At 42.9% G+C, this 24,520-nt stretch overlaps 1 protein-coding gene across 8 annotated transcripts; it reads right to left on the bottom strand.

The window, feature by feature from the left end:
• Positions 1 to 3,724: 3,724 nt before the first annotated feature.
• Positions 3,725 to 16,751, bottom strand: LOC144454095 (natural cytotoxicity triggering receptor 2-like). 8 transcript variants are annotated; one of them, XR_013487027.1, is made up of 5 exons: positions 15,554 to 15,926; positions 14,863 to 14,947; positions 5,766 to 5,870; positions 5,150 to 5,228; positions 3,725 to 4,208 (listed from the first exon to the last, which is right to left on the bottom strand). XR_013487027.1 is itself a non-coding variant. In XM_078155375.1 (5 exons), the coding sequence occupies exons 1-4, from the start codon at positions 15,909 to 15,911 to the stop codon at positions 5,182 to 5,184; spliced, it is 630 nt and encodes a 209-aa protein (XP_078011501.1). In that variant the 5' UTR covers positions 15,912 to 15,926; the 3' UTR covers positions 3,725 to 4,208; positions 5,150 to 5,181. The 8 variants fall into 8 exon arrangements, 7 of the variants coding, with proteins under 7 accessions (XP_078011501.1, XP_078011502.1, XP_078011505.1 ...); XM_078155375.1 differs by having other exon boundaries at positions 5,766 to 5,905; XM_078155376.1 differs by lacking the exon at positions 3,725 to 4,208 and adding an exon at positions 16,561 to 16,751 and having other exon boundaries at positions 4,844 to 5,228; positions 5,766 to 5,905; positions 14,863 to 14,980; positions 15,554 to 15,895.
• Positions 16,752 to 24,520: the final 7,769 nt, after the last annotated feature.

Here is a 24,520-nt window from a genome sequence, read left to right as displayed (position 1 = left end):
TTTCATCTTTTGCCTTGATTTTAATATTTCTTATTGTCCATTGGTATCATTATCTTCTGCTTGGTCCTTTCTAATTTTCAGGGAATTTGTTGCCTTGGAAAGGTTTTCTATTTTTTATTCCAAGCTGTTAATCCCCTTTCTAATTCTTTCTTGCATAATTCTCATTTCTTTTCCAATTATTTTCCTCAAGTACTCTCATTTCATTTCTAAAAACAGTTTTTATCTCTTGCTTCATCTCTTCTAGGATTTCTATTTGAGTTTGTACCCAAGCTGTGTTTTTCTCTGAGGCATTGATTATACGGTGTTTTGGGATCATTCTTGTCTTCTCCAATTGTGTTTTGAGCTTCCCTACTAACAAAATAACACTTAATTGTTATTGTCTTCTTGTTAGTGCTGGACTCTGGGGCACTGCTGGAGTGAAAATCTGAGCTGATCCTGTTGCTTCTTTAGTGAGTATTGAGTGCTCTGTAATTCCAGGACCTCAGGAACGGGTTGAGGACCTTTAAGGCTTCAGGGCTGACACATAGTCTGATCCAGGGCAAATGCACTTGCTGCCCCACTAGTCTAAGTTCCTGACCTGAGTTTCAGCCTGAGCAACAGTGGAGTGCTGCTGGACTCTGCCACAATCAGCCACCTGGAAGGCTTTGTTGGTTCATAGGGACAGAACTGTGGGCTGCCCTTTGGTCTGGTATCCATGCCCCACTTGTTTCTCTGAGGGCTGGGTTAGATGCTAGAACTGAGACCCTGCTCTGTTCCTGGAGTCTGAGCCACAATACTGCTCCATGCTTTTGAACTTCTTTCTAAGTAGGCCAGGACAAGACCTAGGGCCTCCCTACCCTGGGACACCAACCTCATGGACAAAGTGCCTTCTCAATCTGCCCTGGATCTATGACTCAGAACCGGGCAAATGGGCAACAAAGCTATCAGTTAGCACTTGTATTCACTACAGTGCCCTGTTCCCAATCTCACATGCTTTGGTGTGGATATAGGACATCCTCTTGACCTGGTGCTCATCCTCTTTCTGGGCATTGGAGTTTTCTGGTCCAATCCCATTCCCAATGTCCACAGGCCTCTCTGTCTGTCCCTCTGTGATAACTTGAGCTGGACAAATGACTCAATGGGACTTGCTCTGGATTACCCCACATCAGGATTCAGTCTGGTACCTTTTCTAGTTTTGTGGAGGGGAGCTTGTCTGTCTATCTTCCTGCTGGTCTGCCATCTTTGCTCTACCTCCATGATCCCTGAGACTGACCTCAAACTCCTGCGTTAGTCTGTAGAAGGACTGACCTGCAAGTGGAGCTTGTCTTATTGCACTGATTTTCCATTCTGACATCCATGAACCTTATGTTTAAGACCCCAAAGAATCTGGAGTTTGGGAAGAGAATGAGGGGACAAAGATGCTAGTGTTGGTTCTGGGATTCAATCAGGGCTCAGACAAATGGAAATGGAGTTGTCTGGCCTGAGAGGGAGCACTACAGATGGACAGCAGCTGCTAGATGTACTGGGATATATACCTAGGAAGGACATCTATGGCAGAGATTCCAGGATCTCCTCACTATCTCGTTAACTTCTCCTTATGGCCAGGAGGGGCCAGGAGCAAATGAGAGACTGCCCCTTTTCTTCTTTCTGCTGATACTAGATCCTCTCCACCCAGCCTTATCAGTCCTTTTTCCAGCTCCAGGGAAGAGATTTGGCTAAGGAGGATTAGGAACAAGGGGAGGATTGAATTTTGAACATACAATCCTGCAAGCTAACCAGAGATTATTCCCCCTCATTGGTCCCCTTGGGGTCCAGAATGCATTTGCCATATCAATTATAAAGACATTTCAACTAAGTCCTAGGGTCTTAGACCATAACTCAGGACCTGAAGGAAACCTCAGAGACCATCTAATCCAGAGATCAAAGCATGGTTGAAGAGCCCTTTAGGGCCCCTGAGACCTTTTCAGAATATTGCTAGGTTAAAACTATTTTTGTCATAATATCAAGATTCTGTCTCTTAAAATCCTCATTCCCTTTCTTGGGTGAGGCCAAATTTTCTCTATATATTCCAACACAAACAACAGACTGAATGCAGAAGCAGATAGGACAATCAAACTGTCTCTTATTAATTCTGACATTAAAGAATGCTACTCTTCTCACTAATTTTGCATTGTTTTAGAAAACATTTTTCATTAAAAAATTTTAATGTGTAATAGATTTATTATTCTTATTTTAAATGAATTAATAAATATTTTTAAACTTTACCAGTTATCATTTATAATACAGTAAACATTGTTAAATAGAGCCCCCATAAATAAAAGCTCTTTGGTGTACTCAATAATTTTGATTAATGTAAATGGGTCTTGTGACCAAAAAGTTTGAGAACTCCTGGCATAGGAGTTCAGCTAAAGGAATACTCTAAGCTTGAACCCACTGTGTGATTTAGCAATCTAACTTTTCTTTCAGTTGTTTCTAGATCAGGTCTTGGGACTATGGTGAGAACTCAGCCTCTGCACATGCAGTCTCTTGACCTTTGGAACCTGGTCAGCACATAGACATATGCAAGTATAAGACTGAATTTAGGGACCAGTCACATGCTCCATTGCCCTTAATGGTGATAAAAACTCAGGCTGGGACAAGGTGTTAGGATCTTCAGGATAGTTAAGCCCCACCAAGTGGGAACCCAATGTCTCTGGGCGCTGATCATGTTCATCTCTATGGGACAAGAGAGACCAGGCAGCTGAACAGCAAAAGATGCTGAGAGGTACCATGAATGCCTCTTCTAGCTTAACTCCCCAGTGATATCATTGATGCAGGAGAGCCTGCTGTCCTGTAGACTGAATGTCCATAACCCAAATTAACCAATCATGCCCATGGTTACTTGTTCAGTGTCTCAGATCTGCCTACCACCTGAAATGGCAGCAAATGTGGTGAGATTGCCCCCTCAGAGAGGTAGAACTTTGATACATCCCCCCATTCTGATGTAGCCATGGTGTTTGGGATGGTGGGCAAGGGAGAAAAGGACTCTCCCAGATACCATTTCATCCCCAAGCGTGTATCCCTTCCATTTTGTCACAGTTCCCCAGAAGTTGCCAGGACAGCCCAGTCAGTGCTTCATGGGCTAGTCTGTGTAGTTCTGCTGCTGCTTGGTAAGGGATACTCCAATCCAAATTCCTGAACTAGTCTTCTTGACCCATTAATCCCCCAAAGCACCAAACCCATCCTTCTCCATCCTATTTTAAATTTTTTTTATCTCTTTTACCCTTCAGTAGCGTAGTCTCTTCTTTATCATCTCTGATGTCAACCCCCAATTGCCCTCCAAAAAATCTGTATAAATAAACACTCCTCCTTTGGGAAAAGGGTGGGGGGGGGCCTTGAGGAAATACCTGAAAGATGGGGAATTTTCTCAAAAGAGATTCAATGGATGATGTCTTGTGAATGTCCTTGTCCCAGAGAGCCCAGTGCTCAGGAATTGCTTTGTTTTACATGGGGATACCAGTCTGGGTACCCTGAGGGAGCATTGCTCCTTTGGTAGCAATGGACTATAAAAATGAATGAATCCATAAGTGCATGTGTTTGCAAGTGCTCATGCATGTATGCTTGGGTGCTAGCACTTACTGGAGTTTTCCAAGTTAATAGATTCTATTTAGTCCATAGATGTAGGAGATCCACAATTCTGTGGGTTTTTTTGTGATTTGTGGTAACTCTTCCCCACCTTTAATCAAAACACATTTCACAACATTACCGATTCAGGAAATATTTTGACAAAACAGGAGATAACAAAGCCCTGCTGAGATTCCTAAATTCTCGAAGCCCCTTTCTAGGTATATGAAGAGCACCAATTCCCTGGTCAGATTTCTCTTTCTAAGAAGTCTTAATTTTCTTTCTTTTATTAAAATTTTTTAAATTTTATTTTTTAAAGTAACCAAAATCTATGGCCTCTTCATCCTGCCTGCTTTCCACTCTCTCCCCACACCTGAATTCACCTTCTAGGTAAGAAGAAAAAGAAAACCACTGGAACAAATGTGCAGTCCTTTTCAGTCATGTCTGTCTCTTTGTTACACCGTTTGGGGTTTTCTTGGAAAGATACAGTAGTGGTTTGCCATTTTCTTCACCAGCTCATTTTACAGATGAGATAACTGCAAGTGTCTGAGGGTAGATTTGAACTCAGGAAGAGGAGTCTACCTGACCCCAAGCCCAGTACTCTATCTTCTGTGCCACCTAGCAGCCTGAAAAACAATTATATTGGAATTACTTTTCAAAACATTTACAGAAAAATGTCACATATCCCAGTTTGAAATCCCCTGGTCTATAAGAGGTCCCTCAAGAAAGTACAAATTGGAAAGGAAAGGAAAAATTGAATGTTGTGGGTTTAAAAGAAGAGGAGGGGCCTCAAATCTGGTTGGGGGATCACAAAGGTCTTCAAGGAGTTAGGATTTCTCAAAGGTTTTAACAGATAAATAGGACCTACATAGGACCCCAGGGAGCAGGACACTATAAATAAGCAGAAGAGGAAGGAGCAAGGCAGGGTGATGAACATGACCTTGTTCCAAGCAGATGTGTCCAAACATAGCAGGTGGGCTGCACAATGCCCACAATATTACCAAGTGCATCCTGAACCAGATTAAGACATAATTGGAAAATAGGTAATAAAATAAATAAATATATAATAAAATGCAGATACTATTAATAAGTATTTTTTGTAAGTCAAACATACAGGTTAGTGGCCCCCATTTATACTTGAGTTTTATATGATGTTCTACAGAATGTGAAGAGCCCACCCTGGCCACAGGGGAGAATCTCTGAAGGGAAATAGTGAGAAAGAAAATTGGATCAATAATTGAGGGTCACAACATGAAAGATCTTGAGTACCAGGAATTTGATCTTTATTTCAAAGGCAATGAGGAGCCATTCTAAGGTCTCAGAGAAATAGACTGATCCATCTACAGAACAATAAAAATGCCAGGAATAGACATGGGGTTCTTCTCATCATAAGAGACAAAAAAAGGTGAGCTCTGAGGTTCACACAGAGCTGAAAGGGCAGGCAAAGGGCTTCAAGGATCTGGGCAGGGAATCAGCATGGGTATAGTGGCTGGATCCTCTGTCCCAGTATGGATATCCCCATACTGCCCGTGGCCTGGGCCAAGCTCAGGATGGCAGGACCATGTACCAGATTGGGATGTACATTGCAATGAATTCATTTCATTTCCGGTCTTTTTGATCTTCAGAAAGCTTAGAGTGGCTCCTCCCTGAGGAAAGAAGAGAAAGTTCAATTAATAAATCTTTCCATTGTCTAAAGCCTAAAATAACATTTCTTTCATCCAAGCCTGACAACTCTTGTTTTCAATTTTCACCCAAATCTACCTAGGACAGATGTCTAGGTAGAGACCCCAGCCTTAGGGGCAGGAATAATGGCAGAAAACAAATAGCCTCCATTTTCACTTTCTCATTACCCCATGTTCTTCCTATTCCTTTGGGCATACAAGTTCAATGATTCTCCTGCAAGTCCTCCCCATGGGCTCCAGCTCACAGGCTCCAGGCTAATGCCAGAAACAGTTACTTAGGTTAAGGATGACATTTACTCCCCTTTATTTATAACTGTTGGCTTTTCAAGGAATTCCCAACCACACTAACTTAGGTCTGGCCCTAAGAATGAGACTTTTACAAATGCCTGGGCATCTTTCCTTCAGAGCTTGGGGCTCAGGTAGCTGCTTCTGTCTGGGGATCGAAAAGGCCATGCTTCCTGGTGCATTTAAATTGAAGTCAGATTGAGGGTCCCTACTCACCTGCCCAGCAGAACACCTGCCCAGAAGAACACCTGCCCAGCAGAACAACCAGAGCTGTGAAGATTAAGCCTTTGGTCACAATGAGCCCATATAGTACCTGGATCACTTCGGAACCAGAGAAAATGGAAAAGTGTGATTTTCTATTGTAGAGAGGAAAACAAGAAAAGTATGACATGAGGGAGGGGGCATGTTAGTGGAGAGAGTGACTGATTAGGTCTAGGCCTCAGCCCTACCTGTGGACATTCCTACATTCCCTCTGCTGATTATCTCCTATGAGTGTTAGCTCCTGTATAATTTATCCAGGATGTAGAATTTTCTACAGAATTGTCTACATCTTGTCTCTCCCATTTTTCTGTGAGCTCCTTGACACCAGAGATGGTCTTTCCCTTCTTTTGTATCCTCAGAGCTCAGCATAGTACTCAGCATACAGTAGGTACTTAATAAATTCTAGGTACCTTACTGGCTGACTTACTGATGGAATCCTCTCTAGGTACTGTCTACATTTGATGCACAGTGCGTCCACTGTAAAGGGTTAATGGATGGAGTATGAAGAAGAGGAGGCCTCCTTGGCTCCTCAAGGGAACACCAATAGGCCTTAGGCTTCAGAGAATAAAAGAACAAAGAGGAAATGAGCGTGAGCCACCATGGAGAGGGAAGGGAAGAGAGAGGAAAACCAAAACATCCTTCAGTAAGAATCCTAGTCACCATCTCTCCTCCCGTTGTGACTTTGGGATGTCTGAAGATTTGATTTGTTTCTGTTTGGTTTTCTTTTGTCACAGAGGCCCAAAGCAGGGCTGAGGTCTTTGAATGAATCCGGGAGTGTTTATGAACTAAGTGCCTGCCCAGAGCCAGGAGCTGTACTAGATGGTGGGAGAGCAGGACAGGAATGAAGTGATGTCATCCTGCAAGGAGCTTCCTGATGTTCTGGGGGGATGACAACACATTCACCAACAAGTAGATGCAACATTCAACCAGAAAAATACAAAGAAATGTTTAGGAGTCAGTGGCAATTAGGAGGAATGAAGAAAGTCAATTTTGGGGGGTTTCTTTTGGTTTTTTTGTGTTTTGGCTAGGCAATGGGGTTAAGTGACTTGCCCAGGGTCACACAGCTAGTATGTGTTATGTGTCTGAGGCTGGATTTGAACTCAGGTCCTCCTGAATCCAGGGCCAGTGCTCTATCGACTGCGCCATCTAGCTGCCCCATGAAGAAAGTCAATTTGAAAGTGTTTGATTTGAGCTTAAAGGAAGCTCCAGATAATTAAAGGCTGAGGTGAGGAGGGCTTGCACTGAAGCATGGGACAGAGTCAGTGCAGGCATAGAAATGGGAGCTGGCATATTGTGTGTGAGGAAAAGCAAGAAAGGCTATTTGGCTGGAACATGGAGGGTGTGGAATACAACAAGGTTCTATGAATCTAGAAAAGTTGGCTGGAACCAGAGTCTGAAGAGTGTCAGATGGAACCCAGGACTTTGGATTATATCCTCCAAGTAATAGGTAGCAACTAGAGGGTCTGGGATGACATAGCCAGACCTCTGACATAAGATGATCAGTTTTGGCAGCTGTAGAGGGTAGGAAAGAAAAGGGAATGACTAGAATAAGGGTGACTAAGAGGTTGCAATTACGAAACTTTTCGAACAGTCCAATGTTTTTCAAACAGCGGATGTAGGCCTGGCTTAGGGTAATTGCACTATGAATGTGGAAAACTAGACTGGTGCCAAGATGCTGTGCAATGGAGGCAGAAGGTATCAGATAATGGAAATAAAGAGTCAAGTATGGTGCTAAGGATGAAAGCAATGTGACTAGAAGAGTGGTGTGGCATTGGTCAGAAATAAGTTGGGAATTTGGGAAGGTAGTTGGATTTGGGGGAAATGGTGATGAGATCCATTTCTGACATGATGAGTTTGAGGTTTTTCAAGGACATCCAGTTGAAAATGGCCAATGGACAGTTAGTGCTGTGGGTATGAAATTCAAGATGCACTAGGGCTGCGGGGGGGGAGGGCAGAGCCAAGATGGCAGAGTGAAAGCGGTCACTTGCTTGAGCTCTCCTACAAACCCCTCCAAATACTCATAAAAAATGGCTCTAAACAAATTCTGAAGCAGCAGAACCCACAAAAAGACAGAGTGGAACAAATTTCCAGCCCAAGACAACCTGGATGATTGATTGGAAAGGTATATCGTGCAGGGCTGGGAGTGCAGTGCAGCGCGGGGTGGGTGCGCGGGCCGCAGCGTGGGCACACAGGCCTTAGCGAACGTGGAGAAGGCCTCAGAGGACTGAATTGCAGGCAGCTGTGGAGGTTTCCAGACTCCTCAATCCACCAATACCCAAAGATAACTTAGAAGGTCAGTGGGAAAAGTCTGTTTCTGTCGGTGCTAAGGAAGGAAGGCGGGGTTTCAGCTCCATTCCCCAAGAGCTGCGGGGGGCAGCTGCTTCCCGAGCTTCCGGCCCACAGACTGAGGGGGAATCCAGTGGCTGATCAGAGAGGGATGGCAGGAATCTCTTGCCTTGCCCATGTTTGGATCTGGGTCACAGTTCTGGGCGGTAGTGCTGGGGTGAGGAGGAGCGCTGGCATGGTGGAGCTTGGAGTGGCTGTGGAGAGGAACCCCTCCTCACAGTTACAGGACAGAAAGGAATACTTGTGGTCACAGGCCAGGAAAGGAGTAAACACCTCGCCCCTTATCATACCACCTTGCAAGAACTGAAATTTTACAGGTCCCTACAAGTATCTCTGAAAAAAGCTGTACAAACCCCTGAAGCTTGGAACAGTACATTCTCCACATTGGAAACAGACTCTACCTTAACAAAGAATTTAAAACTCATGTAATTGGCCGGGATCATGAGCAAGCAGCAAAAAGAGTCAGGCTATATTATCTTATTTTGGTGAAAAAGAAGACCAAAATATACAACCAGAAGAAGACAACAAAGTCAAAACCCCTACATCCAAAGCCTCCAAGAAAACTATGAATTGGTCCCAGGCCTTGGAAGAGCTCAAAAACGATTTTGAGAAGCAAGTAAGAGAAGTAGAGGAAAAACTGAGAGTGATGCTAAAGGAGACCCAAAAAAATACTGAAGAAAATAACACCTTAAAAAATAGCCTAACCCAAATGGCAAAAGAGGTCCAAAAAGCCAATGAGGAGAAAAATGCCCTAAAAAGCAAAATTGGCCAAATGGAAAAGGAAGTCCAAAAGATTACTGAAGAAAATACTTCCTTAAAAATTAGAACAGAGCAATTGGAAGTTAGCGACTTTATGAGAAATCAAGACACATAAACAAATCCAAAAGAATGAAAATTAGAAAACAATGTGAAATGTCTCATTGGAAAAACAACTGACCTGGAAAATAGATCCAGGAGAGAGAATTTAAAAATTATTGGACTATCTGAAAGCCATGATCAAAAAAAGAGCCTAGACATCATCTTTCAAGAAATTATCAAGGAAAACTGCCCTGATATTTTAGAACCAGAGGGCAAAATAGAAATGGAAAGAATCCACAGATCTCCTCCTGAAAGAGATCCCCAAAGGAAAACTCCTAGGAATATTGTAGCCAAATTCCAGAGTTCCCAGGTCAAGGAGAAAATATTACAAGCTGCCAGAAGGAAACAGTTCAAGTACTGTGGGAACACAATCAGGATAACACAAGATTTAGCAGCTTCTACATTAAAGGACCGCAGGCCATGGAATATAATATTCTGGAGGGCAAAGGAGATAGGATTACAACCAAGAATCACCTACCCAGCAAAACTAAGTAGAATCCTTCAGGGGAAAAAATGGTCATTCAGTGAAATAGAGGACTTTCAAGCATTCTTGATGAAAAGACCAGAGCTGAATAGAAAATTTGACTTTCAAATACAGACTCAAGTGGAACATGAAGAGGTAAACAGGAAAGAGAAATCATAAGAGACTTATTAAGATTGAACTGTTTACATTCCTGCATGGAAAGATGATATTTATAACTCATGAGACCTTTGTCAGTATCAGGGTAGTTGGAGGAAAAAAATTATATGTATTTATATGTAGATAGATAGATAGAGGGCACAGGGTGAGTTGAAGATTAAGGGGTCATATCTGGAGAATAAAATTAAGGGATGAGAGAGGATTATACTAGGAGAAGAAGAAAGGGAGAGGTAGAATGGGGTAAATTATCTCACAAAAAAAACAGAAAAGTCTCTTACAGTGGAAGGGGAAACGGGGAAGGTGAGAGGGAATGAGTGAATCTTATTCTCATAGGATTTGGCTTAAGGAGGGAATAACATACACATTCAATTGGGTATGGAAATCTGTCTTACCCTACAGGAAAATAGGGGGAAAGGGGACAAGAGAGCAGGGGGATGATAGAAAGGAGGGCAGATTGGGAAAGGGGTTAATCAGAAGTAAATACTTCTGAGGAGGGACAGGGTCAAAAGAAAGAATAGAATAAATGGGAGGGCAGGATAGGATTAAGGGAAATAGAGTTAGTTTTTCACAACATGTCTACTATGGACGTGTTTTGCATAACTGCACATGTACAAGTTATATTGAGTTGCCTGCATTTTCAATGAGGGTGGGTGAGGAGGGAGGAAGGGAGAAAATTTGAAACCTAAAGTTTTAAAAACATATGTTTAAAAAAATGTTTTCACATGCTACTGGGAAATAATATAGGAAATGGGGTGCAGAAGTCTATCCTGCCCTACAGGAAAATAGAAGGGGAAGGGGATAAGAGAAGGGGAGAGAGATAGAAGAGAGGACAGACTAGGGGAAGGGATATTCAGAATGCATGCCATCTTGGGGTGGGGGAGAGGGGGAGATGGGGTGAAAATTTGGAACTCAAAAACTTGTGGAAGTGAATATTGAAAACTAAAAATAAAAATGTATATTAAGGAAAAAAAAGAATTCAGAGAAACTTAGGAAGCTTTATAGGAACTGATGTATAACTAAGTAAGCAAAATCAGGAGGAAAACAACACTGTAAAACTTAAGGACTCTGATCAATGCAGTGTTCAATTTTGACTTCGAAAGTCTTGTAAAGTTTGCCTTTCATCTCTCAGAAGAGAAGTGGTAGACCATAGGCATAAAATGAGCCATGAATTTTGAGACAAAGCCAAAGTGTTAGTTTGTTTCACTTGAATATTATCATTATTAAAATGAAGGATTCTATTGGATGGGGGAGGAGGAGGGAAGTGCTAATGGCATAAAATATATCTCTATTATATATACACACATAAATACATATATATGTGCATACACATACATATATACACACTTATCCATAATATGTAAACTCTGAGGGCAGGGACTACTGTTTTTCATTTTTTTATTTTCTCTTTGTATCCCTGGCATCTATCCTATTGCCTTGTGTATAGTAGACCCTTAAATACTTGTTGGGTTGAAGACTGGAAGAATGATACCTTATATGTAAGTAGTCTAAAATATACACAAATGCTGTGGGATTATGGGATTTGTGCTAGCTTTTTCCTATTCTGAACCTTGATTTTGACCAGTGTTCTCAAAGGTGGGGTGAATGCACCCCAGATGGTACACGAGACAATCCACTAGGGCGTGTAAGGAAAATACTAAGATTTCTATTTCTATTTACTTTTAATAAAAGAGAAATAATTAAGCTTTAAAAAAAAGATGAAAAAAGAAGTAGGACAGCAGTTATTGATATGTCCTTGGTGACTTGTTTTCAGAATAATAAAATCCATAATCATTTAAAAAAAAGATGCACTAGGGCTGGGTATTTTCCTCTAGAAATATCCTGTGGTCAGATGATAACTGGATCTATGACAGCTAATGATATGATCCAGAGAGAATGGAGAGGGTCACTGAAGCTGGGAAGAAGCCATTTAGACTGATTAAACTGGGGCAGAACAAGTAAGGGCCATGCAGAATTTTGGGACTGGAGGTACTTGTGACACAGCAAATTTTATGGAAGGTAGAAAGGGAAATACTTAGAGCCCAGGCAAGACTCTGGAGGTCCACAGAAGAAGTCCTAGGCAAGGACTTTAGAGGAATAGCCACTGACAGGAAGTGGGGCTTGAATGATAACCCAGCAAAGGAGACTAAGGAAGAGTTACCTGACCAGGAATAGAATAGGGATAGCTAGCATCTTAGCACAACCTACTATTGTGCTAAGCACTTTATAAGTATTATCTCATTTAATCCTGCCAACAACTCTGAGAGGTAGGCGTTATTATGATCCCCATTTTATAATTGAGAAAATGAGGTTAAAAGAGGTTGAGTAACTTCCCCAGTGTTACACACTAAGGAAGTGTCTGAGCCTGGTTCGGAACTCAGGTCTTTCATCCGGGGCCATTGTTCTAACCATTGCACCAGTTTTGCTGTTGTTGTTTGATTGTTTCAGTTATGTCCAAGTCTCCATGACACCATTTTCAGTTTTCTTTGCAAGGACACTGGCATCGTTTGCCATTTCCTTCTCTAGATTATTTTGCAGATGAGGAAACTGAGGCAAACTGGGAGGAGTGACTTGCCCTGGGTCACACAGCTAGTAAGTGTCTGAGACCAGATTGGAATTTAGGAAGATGAGTCTTCCTGACTGCAGGCCTGTCACTCAATCCACTCTGCCACCTAGTTTCCTTTTGGACTGGTTAGATGCCTCCAGAATCCAGGGAGGAGACAGTAGAAGTACTTAATGGTATCAGAAACTACTGAGAGATCAATAAGGATGAAAACTAAGAAAAGGCCATAGGATTCATCCAATTCAGAGATCACTGGTTGCCTTGGAAAGAAAAGTGTCAGTTGGGTGATGAAATAGATAGCCACATAGTAAGGAGGTTGAGAAATTAACAAGAGCATTAAGTGTAAGCAAGATGGAGAGGCAAAGTCAAGATGGCAGAGTAAGAGGTGACCACTTTGTTTTATTTTCCCCCAAACCTCTCCCACAACAGCCTCAGAAAACACGCCAAACTGAATTCTGAATGGGAAAGGTAGGAAAATACACAGTCCAAGGCAGCTTAGGAAGATAGGCAGAGAGGTCTTCAGATATTGAGGAAAGCAGAAGCAGAACCATTTGTTATTGGATAGGAAAGAGAGTGGTTGATCAATGGAACAGATTAGGTACAAGGTATACAGAAGCAAATGAACACTGTAATCTAATATTTGACAAACCCCAACATTGAACCTATTATAGCAAAAAATCACTATTTGACAGAAAATGCTGGAAGAAATATGGGAGAAAAACTGCATTGCTGGTGGAATTGTGAACTGGTCTAACCATTCTGGAGAAGAATTTGGAACTATGTGCAAAGAGATATAAAACTGTGCATACTATTCATCCCACAACTAGGTCTAAACCCAAAGAGATGAAAGGAAAAGGAAAAGAATTCATATATACAAAAATAACTTTTTGTGATGTCAGAGAATTGGAAATTGAGGGGATCAATTGAGGAATGAGTGAACAAGTTATGGGATAAGAATATAATGGAATACTACAGTATAGAAAAATGATGAAGGGGATGGTTGCAGAAAAACCTGTTAAGACTTATATGAACTGATGCAAAGCAAAATGAACAGAACCAAGAGAATAATTTATGCAGTAACTGCAATATTATAAAGACAGTACCATGAAGGATTTAGTAACTCTGATGAATACAATGATCCACAACAGTTTCAAAGAACTCATGATAAAAAATGCTATCCACCTGTGATGGGGTGCTTGGGTGCTTGTGCTTGTACTTGTACCCCAATTTCTCCCTAGTCTCAGAAACACTATCTCTGACAACCACTCCCCAGCCCAAGGACACTGTGCCTAGCAGTTATTCATGCATGGGCCTCAGCATGACCCTTATCTGGGCTGCTCAGGCCCCAGCCCTCAGATCATGTCTCTGGAAGCCTCCCAATTCTTTAGTTGTGAGAGAGCTTTCCTTTGTTGCAGAGCATTCTCTCATCAAGACAGAGGGAGAGGGATGTCCTTGACCTGCCCAAGGACTCTTCCTTCTGCCAGACTTCAAAGATCCATCCCCCTTCCTGTCCAGTATACTCCTTGTACTTTCCCATCCATAGCCCCCAAAAGCACCTGCACCTTTGGATTACCTCATCAGTGTTCCTGGCATTTCTTTCCCATGCTCTTTTCCATATAAACCCTAGCTGCATTCTCGGTCTCTTACAGGATCCTTTAAGAATCCTTGCCCACTGAAAAGCGTAACAATAAACTTTGCCACCTTGGATTAAAGAATGCTTGAGTCTGTGAATTCATTCCAGATGATCCTGTACTCTGGTCTTTGAGGGGGTCACAACCTCTCAACCTCTCAGCCTGCAACACCTCCAAATAGAGAGTCAATGGACTCAGCATGCCAATTGAAGAATTTTTTTTTTTTGGAACATGGCTAATGCAGAGGTATGTTTTGCATGACTTCATTTCTGTAATGGGTTTTCTGCCTCCAGCCTTCTCAGTGGTTGAGAGAAAGGATGGAAGGAAGAAGAGAATTTGGAACTAAAAAAAGAAAAATTTTTTTTAGAAGTATAAGCAAGACTTTTGCTAAGCAAACTTTTTCTATGTGCAAATTTTCTGTACTTCAGAATTTTGCTTGGGGCTATATACTCTGGAGCAAATTGGAAAGAAAGGGACAGATAGACATTCAATGAGGAGTCTGCCCAGCTTGGGAGGAAGAGAAAGCCCTTTGCTCCTGAGGACTCTTTGGGGACCAGCACCCCAGCTCCATTGACCTAGAATTCTCTGGTTGCTTTGGAGGTGAGAAAGCATAAACAGGAGTCAGAGGTTTTGTCATCATCATATGGTTATTGGGACAGCAAAGAAAGGGAGGAAATAGGACTTAGCATGTAACACAAATCATTGTGTGACACAATGTCAGGGCTAGTCCTAAAAGAAATCAGACTTCAAATCATCCTAAACTTATAATTAGGAGGAATGGGGAAAAGACAAAGTACAGTTTCCCCAAACCCAAGTACCATCTGTTCCCAGTACCCTTTTGTTTTATTTTTGGGTTTTTTTGGTTTTATTTTTTTTTAATCCAGAATGAGGAGGATCATTGAGGCTGGAGAGAGGACTATTTAGATAGATATGCCTATGCCAGGCCTAGCACAAGTGAGATACTGATTGTTGAAGCTAAGGCTCTTGGGACAGTGGATTTCAAGGAAGGAATTATACCTGCTGATAGTCACAGGGGTGACAAGGTTGGTGGTATGCATCTCTGCAGTAGTCTGAGAATATTTTGGGGGACTCCCTTTTTGGTCTGCAAAAAGAACAGTAAGGAACACATGGGCCCCTGAGCCCACATTCTCATGTGATCCCTCTTCCCTGGAGATGCCCAACAAAATTGCTGCCCCATAGGCTTGAAGCACCATATGCATGCATTTTATGGGCTAACATTATTGCACATTTTCTACCATTCATTATATATAATTTAGTACTGTAGCCTATTTTTCCTGCTCCTTTTTCCACAAGAAGGCACCTGATGAGATATGGGCTCTGTGTAAGCAATAGTCATATTTATATGAATGAGTGTCAGTGTGCTACACTGAACACCCAGAAGGGAGAGGCTCCAGAAAAAGCATCTGCTCTGCACAGGAATGAGCCCAGAGAAGAAAATGCCTCACCATGCCCAGGGACCAAAGAGCAAACCTCCTGCTCCCCCGCCCCCAACTCCACCTAAATCTAGGTGTGGAAAGAAGTGAGGAGTGGATGGGAATGGGGAGGGGCAGGAAGCTGAAGGACTGAAGGAGGGGGAGCAGCTTCTCCCTGGAGACCCAAGCTCACATCCTAGCCCAGGGTCATGTTCACACCAACTATTTCCTAAGCTCTGCTGGAACTGAAAGGAATTGAGTTGGCAGGGCCTTACCTGGAGAAACCTCCAGACTAATTGTCCTGAGAACAACAGTAGTGTCACTGACAGGGTCATAGATTCCACACCAATAGATGCCTGAGTCATTCACCCTAAGCTTAGACAGGGTGATGCTGAAGTTACCAGAGTAGGTGTCATCCTCCAGGGAGATTCGTGAGTCCCAACGTTGCCAAGTTAAGGCTGAAGTCCTGGTAATTAGTCTATCACATGCCTTTCCATCTTCTCTCACTTTACACCAGGTTTTCCACCTCTTCTCATCTCTCTGTGGATTGTAGTCACAGCTCACTCTGAGTGTCTGCCCCTCCTGGTACTTCTTTCTCAACACTTGTCCCTGTGAACCTGAAAAGCAGATCATCAGGTCAGGGGGAGCCCAGCTGGGCCTCCCTTGAGTCACCTCTCTTCCTTGAACGAAGAATAGGAACAAGGTAAGGGGGCTGGTCTCCTTAAATAACATTCTCTTCTAAGAAAACATACCTCAAGAAGACGTCCCCTCACCCAAGGGAGCCTCCTAATCAGTGATGTGTTAGTAAACAATTAACAACCAGTTGTCTCAATCTTTCTTTTTCCCTCCCTCTGTCCTTCTTCCTCTTCTTCCCTCCCCTCCTCTATCTTTCCTTCTCTCTTCTCTCTCCCCTCTCATTTTACATTTATAAACATATCCATGTACATATACATACTTGTGACAATTAACATTTTCTCCATCCCTTTGTTAAGTCTAGCCAACTAACTAAACAATTAATTAACTAAATAATTAATCAACTCTTCATTTGTATGCAGTGTTTGCCAATTTTCAAACTGCAAATGCTCTCACTGCAAATTGAACCAATCAGCTCTTCCAAGCCAGTGTGAGCTGGCTCCAGCACACCATTGCTCCCATCCCTCCCCAGTCCCTCATTGCAAAACAACATTGTACTCCCTCCCTTCTGCCACTCTCCTCTCTCTTCTCTGCTCCCTGTCAGTCATCACCTCTACCCTTCCCTAACCTCTTCATCACCCCCAGATACCCATTAACAGCAAAGGCAGCAGCAGTAGCAGTGGGGCTGCCTGGGCCATCATGACTCTGTGGGTCCAGAGGCAGGGGACATGGGAGGTGGTCTCTTCATGCTGTCCTTGGCCTGATGGATGGCAGGAGGGTGTTGGTCCTGATTCTCCACTGCCTGATTCTGAGCCTCTGAGAGGAAAGAAGAAGTAAGAGAGAGTGGGAGAAGCTATGGTTGGGGAAGTGAGAGGAGAGGAAGGAGCAGAAGTGCTGACCTCATACAAAGGAGGTAAGAGCACTTATATCTGGGGAATTCCTCTGGTCAGGGCTCTGACCCCCAGGATTGAAGAGATCTAGGACTTTTGGGGTGCTGGGACCCCAAGATAACGGTACCGGGCCCTGCTGAGTGAATTCAACTCAAATTTTCTTCAGCCAGAGGAAAAGTTTATTAGTGATAAATCACATTGACCAGGTGACACCCATAAAGTCGAGCAGGCACGAGAGGTTCTCAGCCTTGTGGGCCTGAGATTCTCAGCATCTGAATGAGGGCCAAGGTGGATCTTACATACTGAAATAACTTTGGGTGGCCAGAGAAGGGGGTTGGGAAAAGGGTCTAGGTAAGAATTCTAATTGGGGAGGTCTGAGAGATTGAATAGACAATGGGAATAGCTAATGGAGGGAACAGGAAGGCAGAAGCTTGAAAGGCATCTGCACAAAACCAAGGTGGGGCCAGGACTTTCAAAAGGAGATACAGGGAGTCAATAAGGAAGGCCTTTCTGGGGCCTATAGACAAAAGGGAGCCAGATCTGAATAAGATTGAAAGGTAAGGCTAAGGCTTTCAAAGGGATATGAGGGGAGCCGATTAGGAAATTTGAAGGTTTAAGGGTTTTCCGGTCTGTAGACCAACAGGAGCCAGATTCTATTCAGGGCAAGGGTTGAAGGTGCATCTGAATAAGATCTAAAGGTAAGCTAGGGCTTTCAAGGGGAGATAAGAGCTGGGGTCTGTAGACAAGTGGGAGCCAGATTCCCTTTGGGTCAAAGGCAAAAATCTTGTCTTGGGCCCTGCCCCCCATCAGGATGACCTAGGGACCCTCCAGAAGAAGTGCCTTGGCCCTTAGAACCACTACTGCAGCTTGTCTTACACCATAGACCTCCTGATCTCACACACATCTACCCCATGTTTGGGTATCCAATGAGCCTGGGCAAAGGGGAGAGGGTGAAGGTAAGGAGAACTGGGCCTAGCACTTCATCAACATCCAGGCAAATGGAAATGGAGTTGTCTGGTCTGAGAGGACAACTTCAGGTGGATGGCAGCTGCTGGGAAACAGGTTCTGTTTCTCAGGAGAGAAGGAGGATGCCAGCTCCTCACTCCTCCTTGTCCTCTCCCTGTGGCCAGGAGGAAGCAGTCGTACACAGAGAGAATCTTCCTCTTCTTCCTGGTCAGACTAAGTCCTTCCCACCCAGCATTCTCTGTCCTTTCTCCTTCCTCAGAAAGTGATTTGGCTAAAAGGAGTTGGGAGAATGGGTAGGGGAGGCTGTTGGACTGTGGTCTATTAAGAAAATATTGTCCATTAGTCCTCTGGGGGAGAGACAGGGATATATCTAAGATTGCCTTCCCTGTAAACTATGTCATGGGACCATAGAGCATAAATCCACAGCCAAAAGAAACCTCAGAAACCATTTAATCCATAGTTCCCAGATTCAAAGACCATGCAACAGGAGGCTGCTCCTGGCACATTCCTCATGGCAGAATTATGGTCTTCAAGAAAAGACAGGAGTAACTTTTTTCTCCCTTACAAATGGGGCCTTTGGTGATTCATGGATGGAGTAGAATCCCTTCAGTAGAATACAGTAGCTGCTACTCTTTCTGCTCCAAAATGAAGGGCAGAGCGAGGTAGATCCTGTGGAATGGGAGGAGGAACTCCTTGTGAGGCGATGGTTGAGGAATGATGTCAGTCAATAAGTCAATTAGCAAGCATTTATTAAGTGCTTGCAATGGCACGTGCTTATTCAATTTCAACTCAATTCAATAAATGTTTATTAAGTACCTATTATATGCCAGGCAATATGCTAAATGCTGGAGTTATAAATAAGAAAAAGAGACATTTCCTGCCCACAAGAAGCTTCCTGTTTGTTGTTCATCCTTTGTTCTCAAAGAGGACCATTGACATCTTGAACAGGTTGTCTCCTTTTGTGAAAGGATTGGCTTTCAGTGAGGCAGAGCTGCTCAAATCATCACCCTCACTCACTATCTCCTCCAGAGTCATAGGAGACCAGTGGCAAGACATAAGCCAAGACGATGGACATGGCCCAGGATGCAGTGGGAGACCTTGGCTTTTTTAAGCTAAGGTTTTCCCCAGGTCTCAGTGCATCTGAGGCAATGCTCATTCTCCAGGAGCTTACAGTCCAAGGGGAAGCCAACACACACAAAAGAAAGCAGAAAGGGGTGACTAGGAATGCTGGGAGGTCTCTATAAGGGAAGGCATTGAGAGGAGCTTAGTGCACAGTCCTCCAGCCCACCAATTAGAGGGAAGACGTAATTGAGGGTGAGTTGGGAAGGTGAAGACTATCAAAACCTGAATCTTTCTTCCTGGTTGTGAGATCTCAGGTTATCTGCTTTTCCTGGGAGGAGGGCATGATATTCTCTGGAGTCAAAGTCAAACAGAGCTGCAGATGGAAAAGGAAGTTGTTAAGTTACTATTAAGGTACTATGTGAGGTACTTAGGTTACCAAGAAAGATGAAATAGTGTTCTTGCTCTCAAGGAAGTCACAGTTCAAAGGGTGAGACCTCATGCAAACAACCATGCTACACAGGAGAAATTAAAATAATCAACAAAGGGAAGAAACTAGAAATAAAGGAGAACGGAAAAGGCCTCATGTAGAAGGTGGTATGTTAGGTGGAACCTGAAGAATAGCCAGGAGGCCAAGATGAAGAGAGACAGCATTCTAAGCATGGGGGAGAGCCAGTGAAAATGCACCATCAGAAGGTTGAATGCTTTATGTGAGGAACGTGCCATTGTCACTGGAGCCCAGAGGACATGGTGGGGACTGGGAGGGTGTAATGAGTAAGAAGCCTGGAAGTTTGGAGTGAGGGAGGTTGGTTATGAAGGTTTTTGAATGCCAAATAAAGGACTGTGGATTGGCTCCTAGAGGTGAAATGGAGCCCCTGGAACTTACTGAGTGAAGGATGACATGGTCAGATGTGTGCTTTAGGAAATTCAGACTGACAGCTGAGTGTAAGATGGAGTGAAAGCAGGGAGACTAATTAGCAGCACAAATCATTGCAATGGTCAAGGTAGGAGTTTATGAGGGCAGGCACCAGGATTATAGTAGGAGAGAAAATGGGGTATTTGAGAGATTTTATGGAGGTAAAATCAACAGGCATTGACAATAAATTTTGCTGGGGGGGAGGGATGGGATGGGACAGTGAGGAGTTAAATGTAATGCCTACATTGCTAGCCTGGACAATTGGGAGGATTGTGATACTCTCGAAGTGATAGTCGAAATTTGAAAAAGTTGAGAGTTAGGGAGGGGAAAGATAATAAGAGTTGGACAAGACTGAAATGACTTAACAACAAAAACAATAAAAGTAGGGAAGGAGTAAGAGTTCCAACCTTATAAGGGAGAGGTTGGAGAGGTCATCCCTGGGTGATTCCATTTGTCAGGGCTTGAAGCCCTAATGTTGACTTAGAACTGTACTGCTAGAACAGTCTGGACCCTTCAAAGAACAAAACTACTACTTGTTTTGCTCCACTGGTTTCCTTTTCTCACACCCATCTCTTCCATGCATGGGCCCCAGAGAGTCTAGGGCACAGTTGGGGAACCTTCAGACTTGTGGACTTCAAGGTCCTTAAGTGCAGTCTTTCGATTGAATCCAAATTTTACAGAACATTTACAGAACATTTGTTCTGGTCGAGGGGGAGGGGAGAGAGTGAGCCATAGTGCATATGTGCTAGAACTGAGCCTGAGATGTAATCAGTACTCTGACAAATAGGAATGGAATTGTGTGATCTGAGAAGTATAATTTCAGATGGATAAGGTGACAGCTGTTGAAGATATGACAGCATATTTAGGAAGGACAAGCAGGGAAGAAGCTTCTAGGTAGCACAGTGGATAGAATGGACCAAGAGTCAAGAAGACCTGTGTTCAAATCCTGCTTTAGGTTCTCATAAGCTGTGTGACCCTGAGCAATTCACCTAACTCCTCTAAGCCTCAGTTTCCTCATCTGTAAAATAAGGATGATAATAAGGACATCAACTTTATGGGGTGTTTTGATGTTCAAATGAGATAATTTCTATAATGTGCTTTACAAATCTTAATGCTCTAAGTGCTAGCTCTCATTATTAAGAATTATAAAGAATCAGCTTATGATGCCTCACAACCTCATTCTCTAACCTCTGCCTTTTTCCCTCTGGCCAAGAGGAGCCAGTGGCCCCTGAGAAATGGCCCCCCTCTGTCTTCCTCCTCACATCAGTTGCTCCCACCCAACTTTGTCCTCTCTCCAGCCCAAGAGAATGGATTTGGCTTTCCTCATGGGAACATGAGGAAGATGACTATGGAATTAGTGGATATAAACTTAACTCCTAGCTATAGCATTGCTAGATACTTAGGTATAACATGTCCTGTAGAGGACAGTGGGGTTGGGCGCTAAGCTTCAAAATCAGAGAGCAAGATGATGAGCACTGACCAGAGGCATCTGACAGTAAATAGCTTCTGGGGAAAAGTAAACTCACTGAAGACAAGGAGGCATCAGAGGGAGAGAGCAACATGGAGGAGGAAATCCCAGCCTCTTCACTCACTCCAGTCCACCCATGGCTGCCATGAAGAATAAACCATCGTGGTAGGATTGTATAGGGATTCACCTGGGTGGCTCTGTGTTTAAACTCATATAATTTGGCAACCAACATTCTTTAAAAGTTGTTGCTATAAAAATTCTAGAGACTAGATTGAATGCTCACCCAATGACCACTGAGCACAGGGCCAAGTCTGGCATCCCATTGTCCTTAACCAATATAAAAACCCAAGCTTGGACAAAGCAGACTTGTTGAGCCCCACCTCACATGAGCCCAATACCAAGGGTTGGCCACATGTGTCTCTATGGAGCAAGGGAGAGCACAAGGAGACACTAAGGCACATTGTTTATCTTAATTTCCCGACTATATCCTTGGATTAATGTATATTTGCACGGCATTGTACCAATAAATTTTCATAATTGAAACTCTAAGTTGCAGAGAACAAAATTTCCTCACCTAAGATTTCATTATGCCAATGAAATCACAATTCTATGCCAGTCCCTATCCCTCTAACTAAAGCTAACAAATTGGTTGCTGATTTTTTAAAATAATATTTTATTTTTCCCAATTATGTGTAAATCCAATTTTTAAGCTTTTAAAAATTTTGAGCTCTATATTTTCTCTTTCCCTCCCTCCTCTAGTCCATCCTTGATATGGTAAGCAATGTGATATGTTATACATGTGCAATCATGCGAAACATATTTCCATATTAGTCATGTTATGAAAGAAAACAGACAAAAAGCCACAAAAAAATAAAGAGGAAAATAGTATACTTTAATGTGTATTCAGATTCCATCAGTTCTTTCTCTAGAGGTGGATAGGATTTTTCATCATGAGTCCTTTTGAATTGTCATGGTTCTCTGCATTGCTGAGAATAGCTAACATTCACAGCAGATCATTGTACATAATATTGTTCTTACTGGGTGCAGTGTTTTACTGGTTCTGCTCACTTCACTTTGCATCAGTTCATGTAAGTTTTTCCAAAAAATGAATGAATTGTGTTGAGCACCCATTGCTTAGTATCTGACAAACTGCCCGAGACAAAAGGTATCCTGAGTGAGACTACCTGCAGGTGGTCTGGGAAGATCAGTACTTTCTAAGCATTTTGACAAATGTTGAGCCTGGTGAACTTGAGTGCTTAAAAAAGTAGCTGATGATAGTGATCCTCAGAGGAATGTGGCAGATGCTGACTCAATTTCCTCATCTGTAAAATGAGCTAGAGAAGGAAATGGCAAACCACTCCAGTATCTTTGCCAAGAAATCCTCAAATGAAGTCACGAAGAGTCAAACACAACTGAAATGATGAAATGACCAAATCTAACACTAGGTTTATCTAGATATTGGAGACATATTATTTATTCCACCTATAGAAAGCATAGGTGTTTATTAGGAATAGTGCCTAGACCTATGATTTTATTGGTATTGGAATTCCAAGATAAAGAAACTACCTCCACCAATGCAGGATACTTCCCCAAACACCAAGAGCTTAGGCGACTTGCCCAGGCTCCCATAGTCAGCATGTGTTGGAGGCCAGACTTGAACCAAGGTCTTCTGACTCCTAGGCCATCTCTTTAATGAGATGATCTTTTGCTATATTTGCTGTCCTCCCAGCCCTGGGGTTCCATAAACCACAGTTTGGGAACTACCAATCTAATTCATCCCCTTCATTTTCCAAGTGGTGAAACGGAAGTTCAGAAGAATGAACAGTCTGATTACCTGTCTCCTTCAGTAGGGACCTGATATTCTGCCTCCCTCTCCAGGACCTGATACTCTGCCTGGACTTATTCCTCAATGGTTAGCATACTCCCACCTAGTCACACCTGCTCCATCCTTTAGCAATTCTGAACCCTGACTGTCATACAAACCCTATTCCCCATTCCCCAAGTGAGCAAACCACTCTAATATCCTTACCAAGAAAACCCCAATGGGGTCATGAAGAGTCAGACACTGCTGAAATAACTGAATAACAGCAGAGGTATTCAGGCAATATGATATATCAGAGGGAGTACTGGACCAGGAGTCAAAAGACATTAGGTTTCATGGAGCCCAGGGTATTGGGCTTGCCAAGAGTGAGAGTGCATTCCTGTAGTCTCTGCTGCTGGGGAAGTGACAGCTAGTAGATCTCTGGGTTGTAGTAAGTGTACACTTGACTGACTGTTCAAGTGTATGTACTAAGTCTGGCACCAATATGATAAATCCCTAGGCTGCCTAAGGAGGGATGACCTGGCCAAGCTTGGTATGATGGTGCAAGTTAAAGCTTCCATGCAGATCAGGATGGCCCCACAACACCACCCCACAAGGATAGCCTGTGCCAGGTAGGGACACCCAATCTCAAAAAAGAAAAAAATCCTGGGCTTAGAGTCAAGAAGACCTGAGTTTGCCTCAGATGCTTACTAGCTGTAACCCAGGCCAATTCACGTAACCTCTCCAAGTCCTTTTTTGAGTTGATAGCTTCTAAGGACCCTTCCAGGTTTAAGTATGTGAATTTAGCAGCCTGTGACATAAATCTGAGGCCAACCTCCACCAATTGTAAGCTATGTGACCTTAGATAAATTGCTTATCTGAGTGGGGCTTTTTCCTCTGAAACACACTGTGGAAAGTCCCTGCTTTGTGAGATCATTCACACAATCATAAGACATAAATATGGATCTGGAGGAGACTTCAGAAGCCCTCTAGATCAGAGATCAGCAAATTTTGGCCCTTGGGCTAAGGAGGGTTTTTACATGTGTGTATATTTTACAGTGTAATAACCATTCTTAGGCTGTACAAAAATAGATGGTGGTCCAAATTTGCCAACTTCTGATCTAGACCAATCCCTTCATTGTATAGATGGGCAAACCAAGCCTTTGGCAGGTAAAATCACTTGCCTATGTTCATATAAGCAGTAATTGTCAAAGGTAAGATTTGAATCCACACCTGCTGACTCCATTCATTGTCCAAATTCTTACTTGAAACAAATTTTTTAAAAAATACCTTATGAAACAGTTCATGAAACAGAAACCTTTATATAAATTAAAGCTTTCATCATCATCATTCCTCCCGTAAAGTTCGCCTCTAGTACTTTACCATGGAATTGAGGTGATCCTAGGTTCTTGAAGATTAGTTCAGTAAGGAAAGGGAAAAAAAAGCTTTGACAGGTCCTCCTAGAAGAGAAATACTTTAAGGATAGATGAAGCAACGGTTTTCTACAGA

This window comes from Phascolarctos cinereus, unplaced genomic scaffold (genome assembly GCF_003287225.1).
Source record: "Phascolarctos cinereus isolate Bilbo 61053 unplaced genomic scaffold, phaCin_HiC Scaffold_5;HRSCAF=322, whole genome shotgun sequence".
Taxonomy (NCBI): domain Eukaryota; kingdom Metazoa; phylum Chordata; class Mammalia; order Diprotodontia; family Phascolarctidae; genus Phascolarctos; species Phascolarctos cinereus.
The sequence above is the reverse complement of the archived record's forward strand: the minus strand, read 5'-3'. Positions and strand labels throughout refer to the sequence as shown.

Excerpts from the sequence above, each read along its gene's own strand:
- LOC144454095 (XM_078155376.1), bottom strand. The coding sequence starts at position 16,612 with ATGATGGCCCAGGCAGCCCCACTGCTACTGCTGCTGCCTTTGCTGTTA. Across the intron at positions 15,896-16,560 it reads GCTGCCTTTGCTGTTAATGG|GTTCACAGGGACAAGTGTTG; the intron begins GTATCTGGGGGT and ends TCTGCTTTTCAG. Across the intron at positions 14,981-15,553 it reads TAGTCTGGAGGTTTCTCCAG|GGGCCCATGTGTTCCTTACT; the intron begins GTAAGGCCCTGC and ends ATGTGGGCTCAG.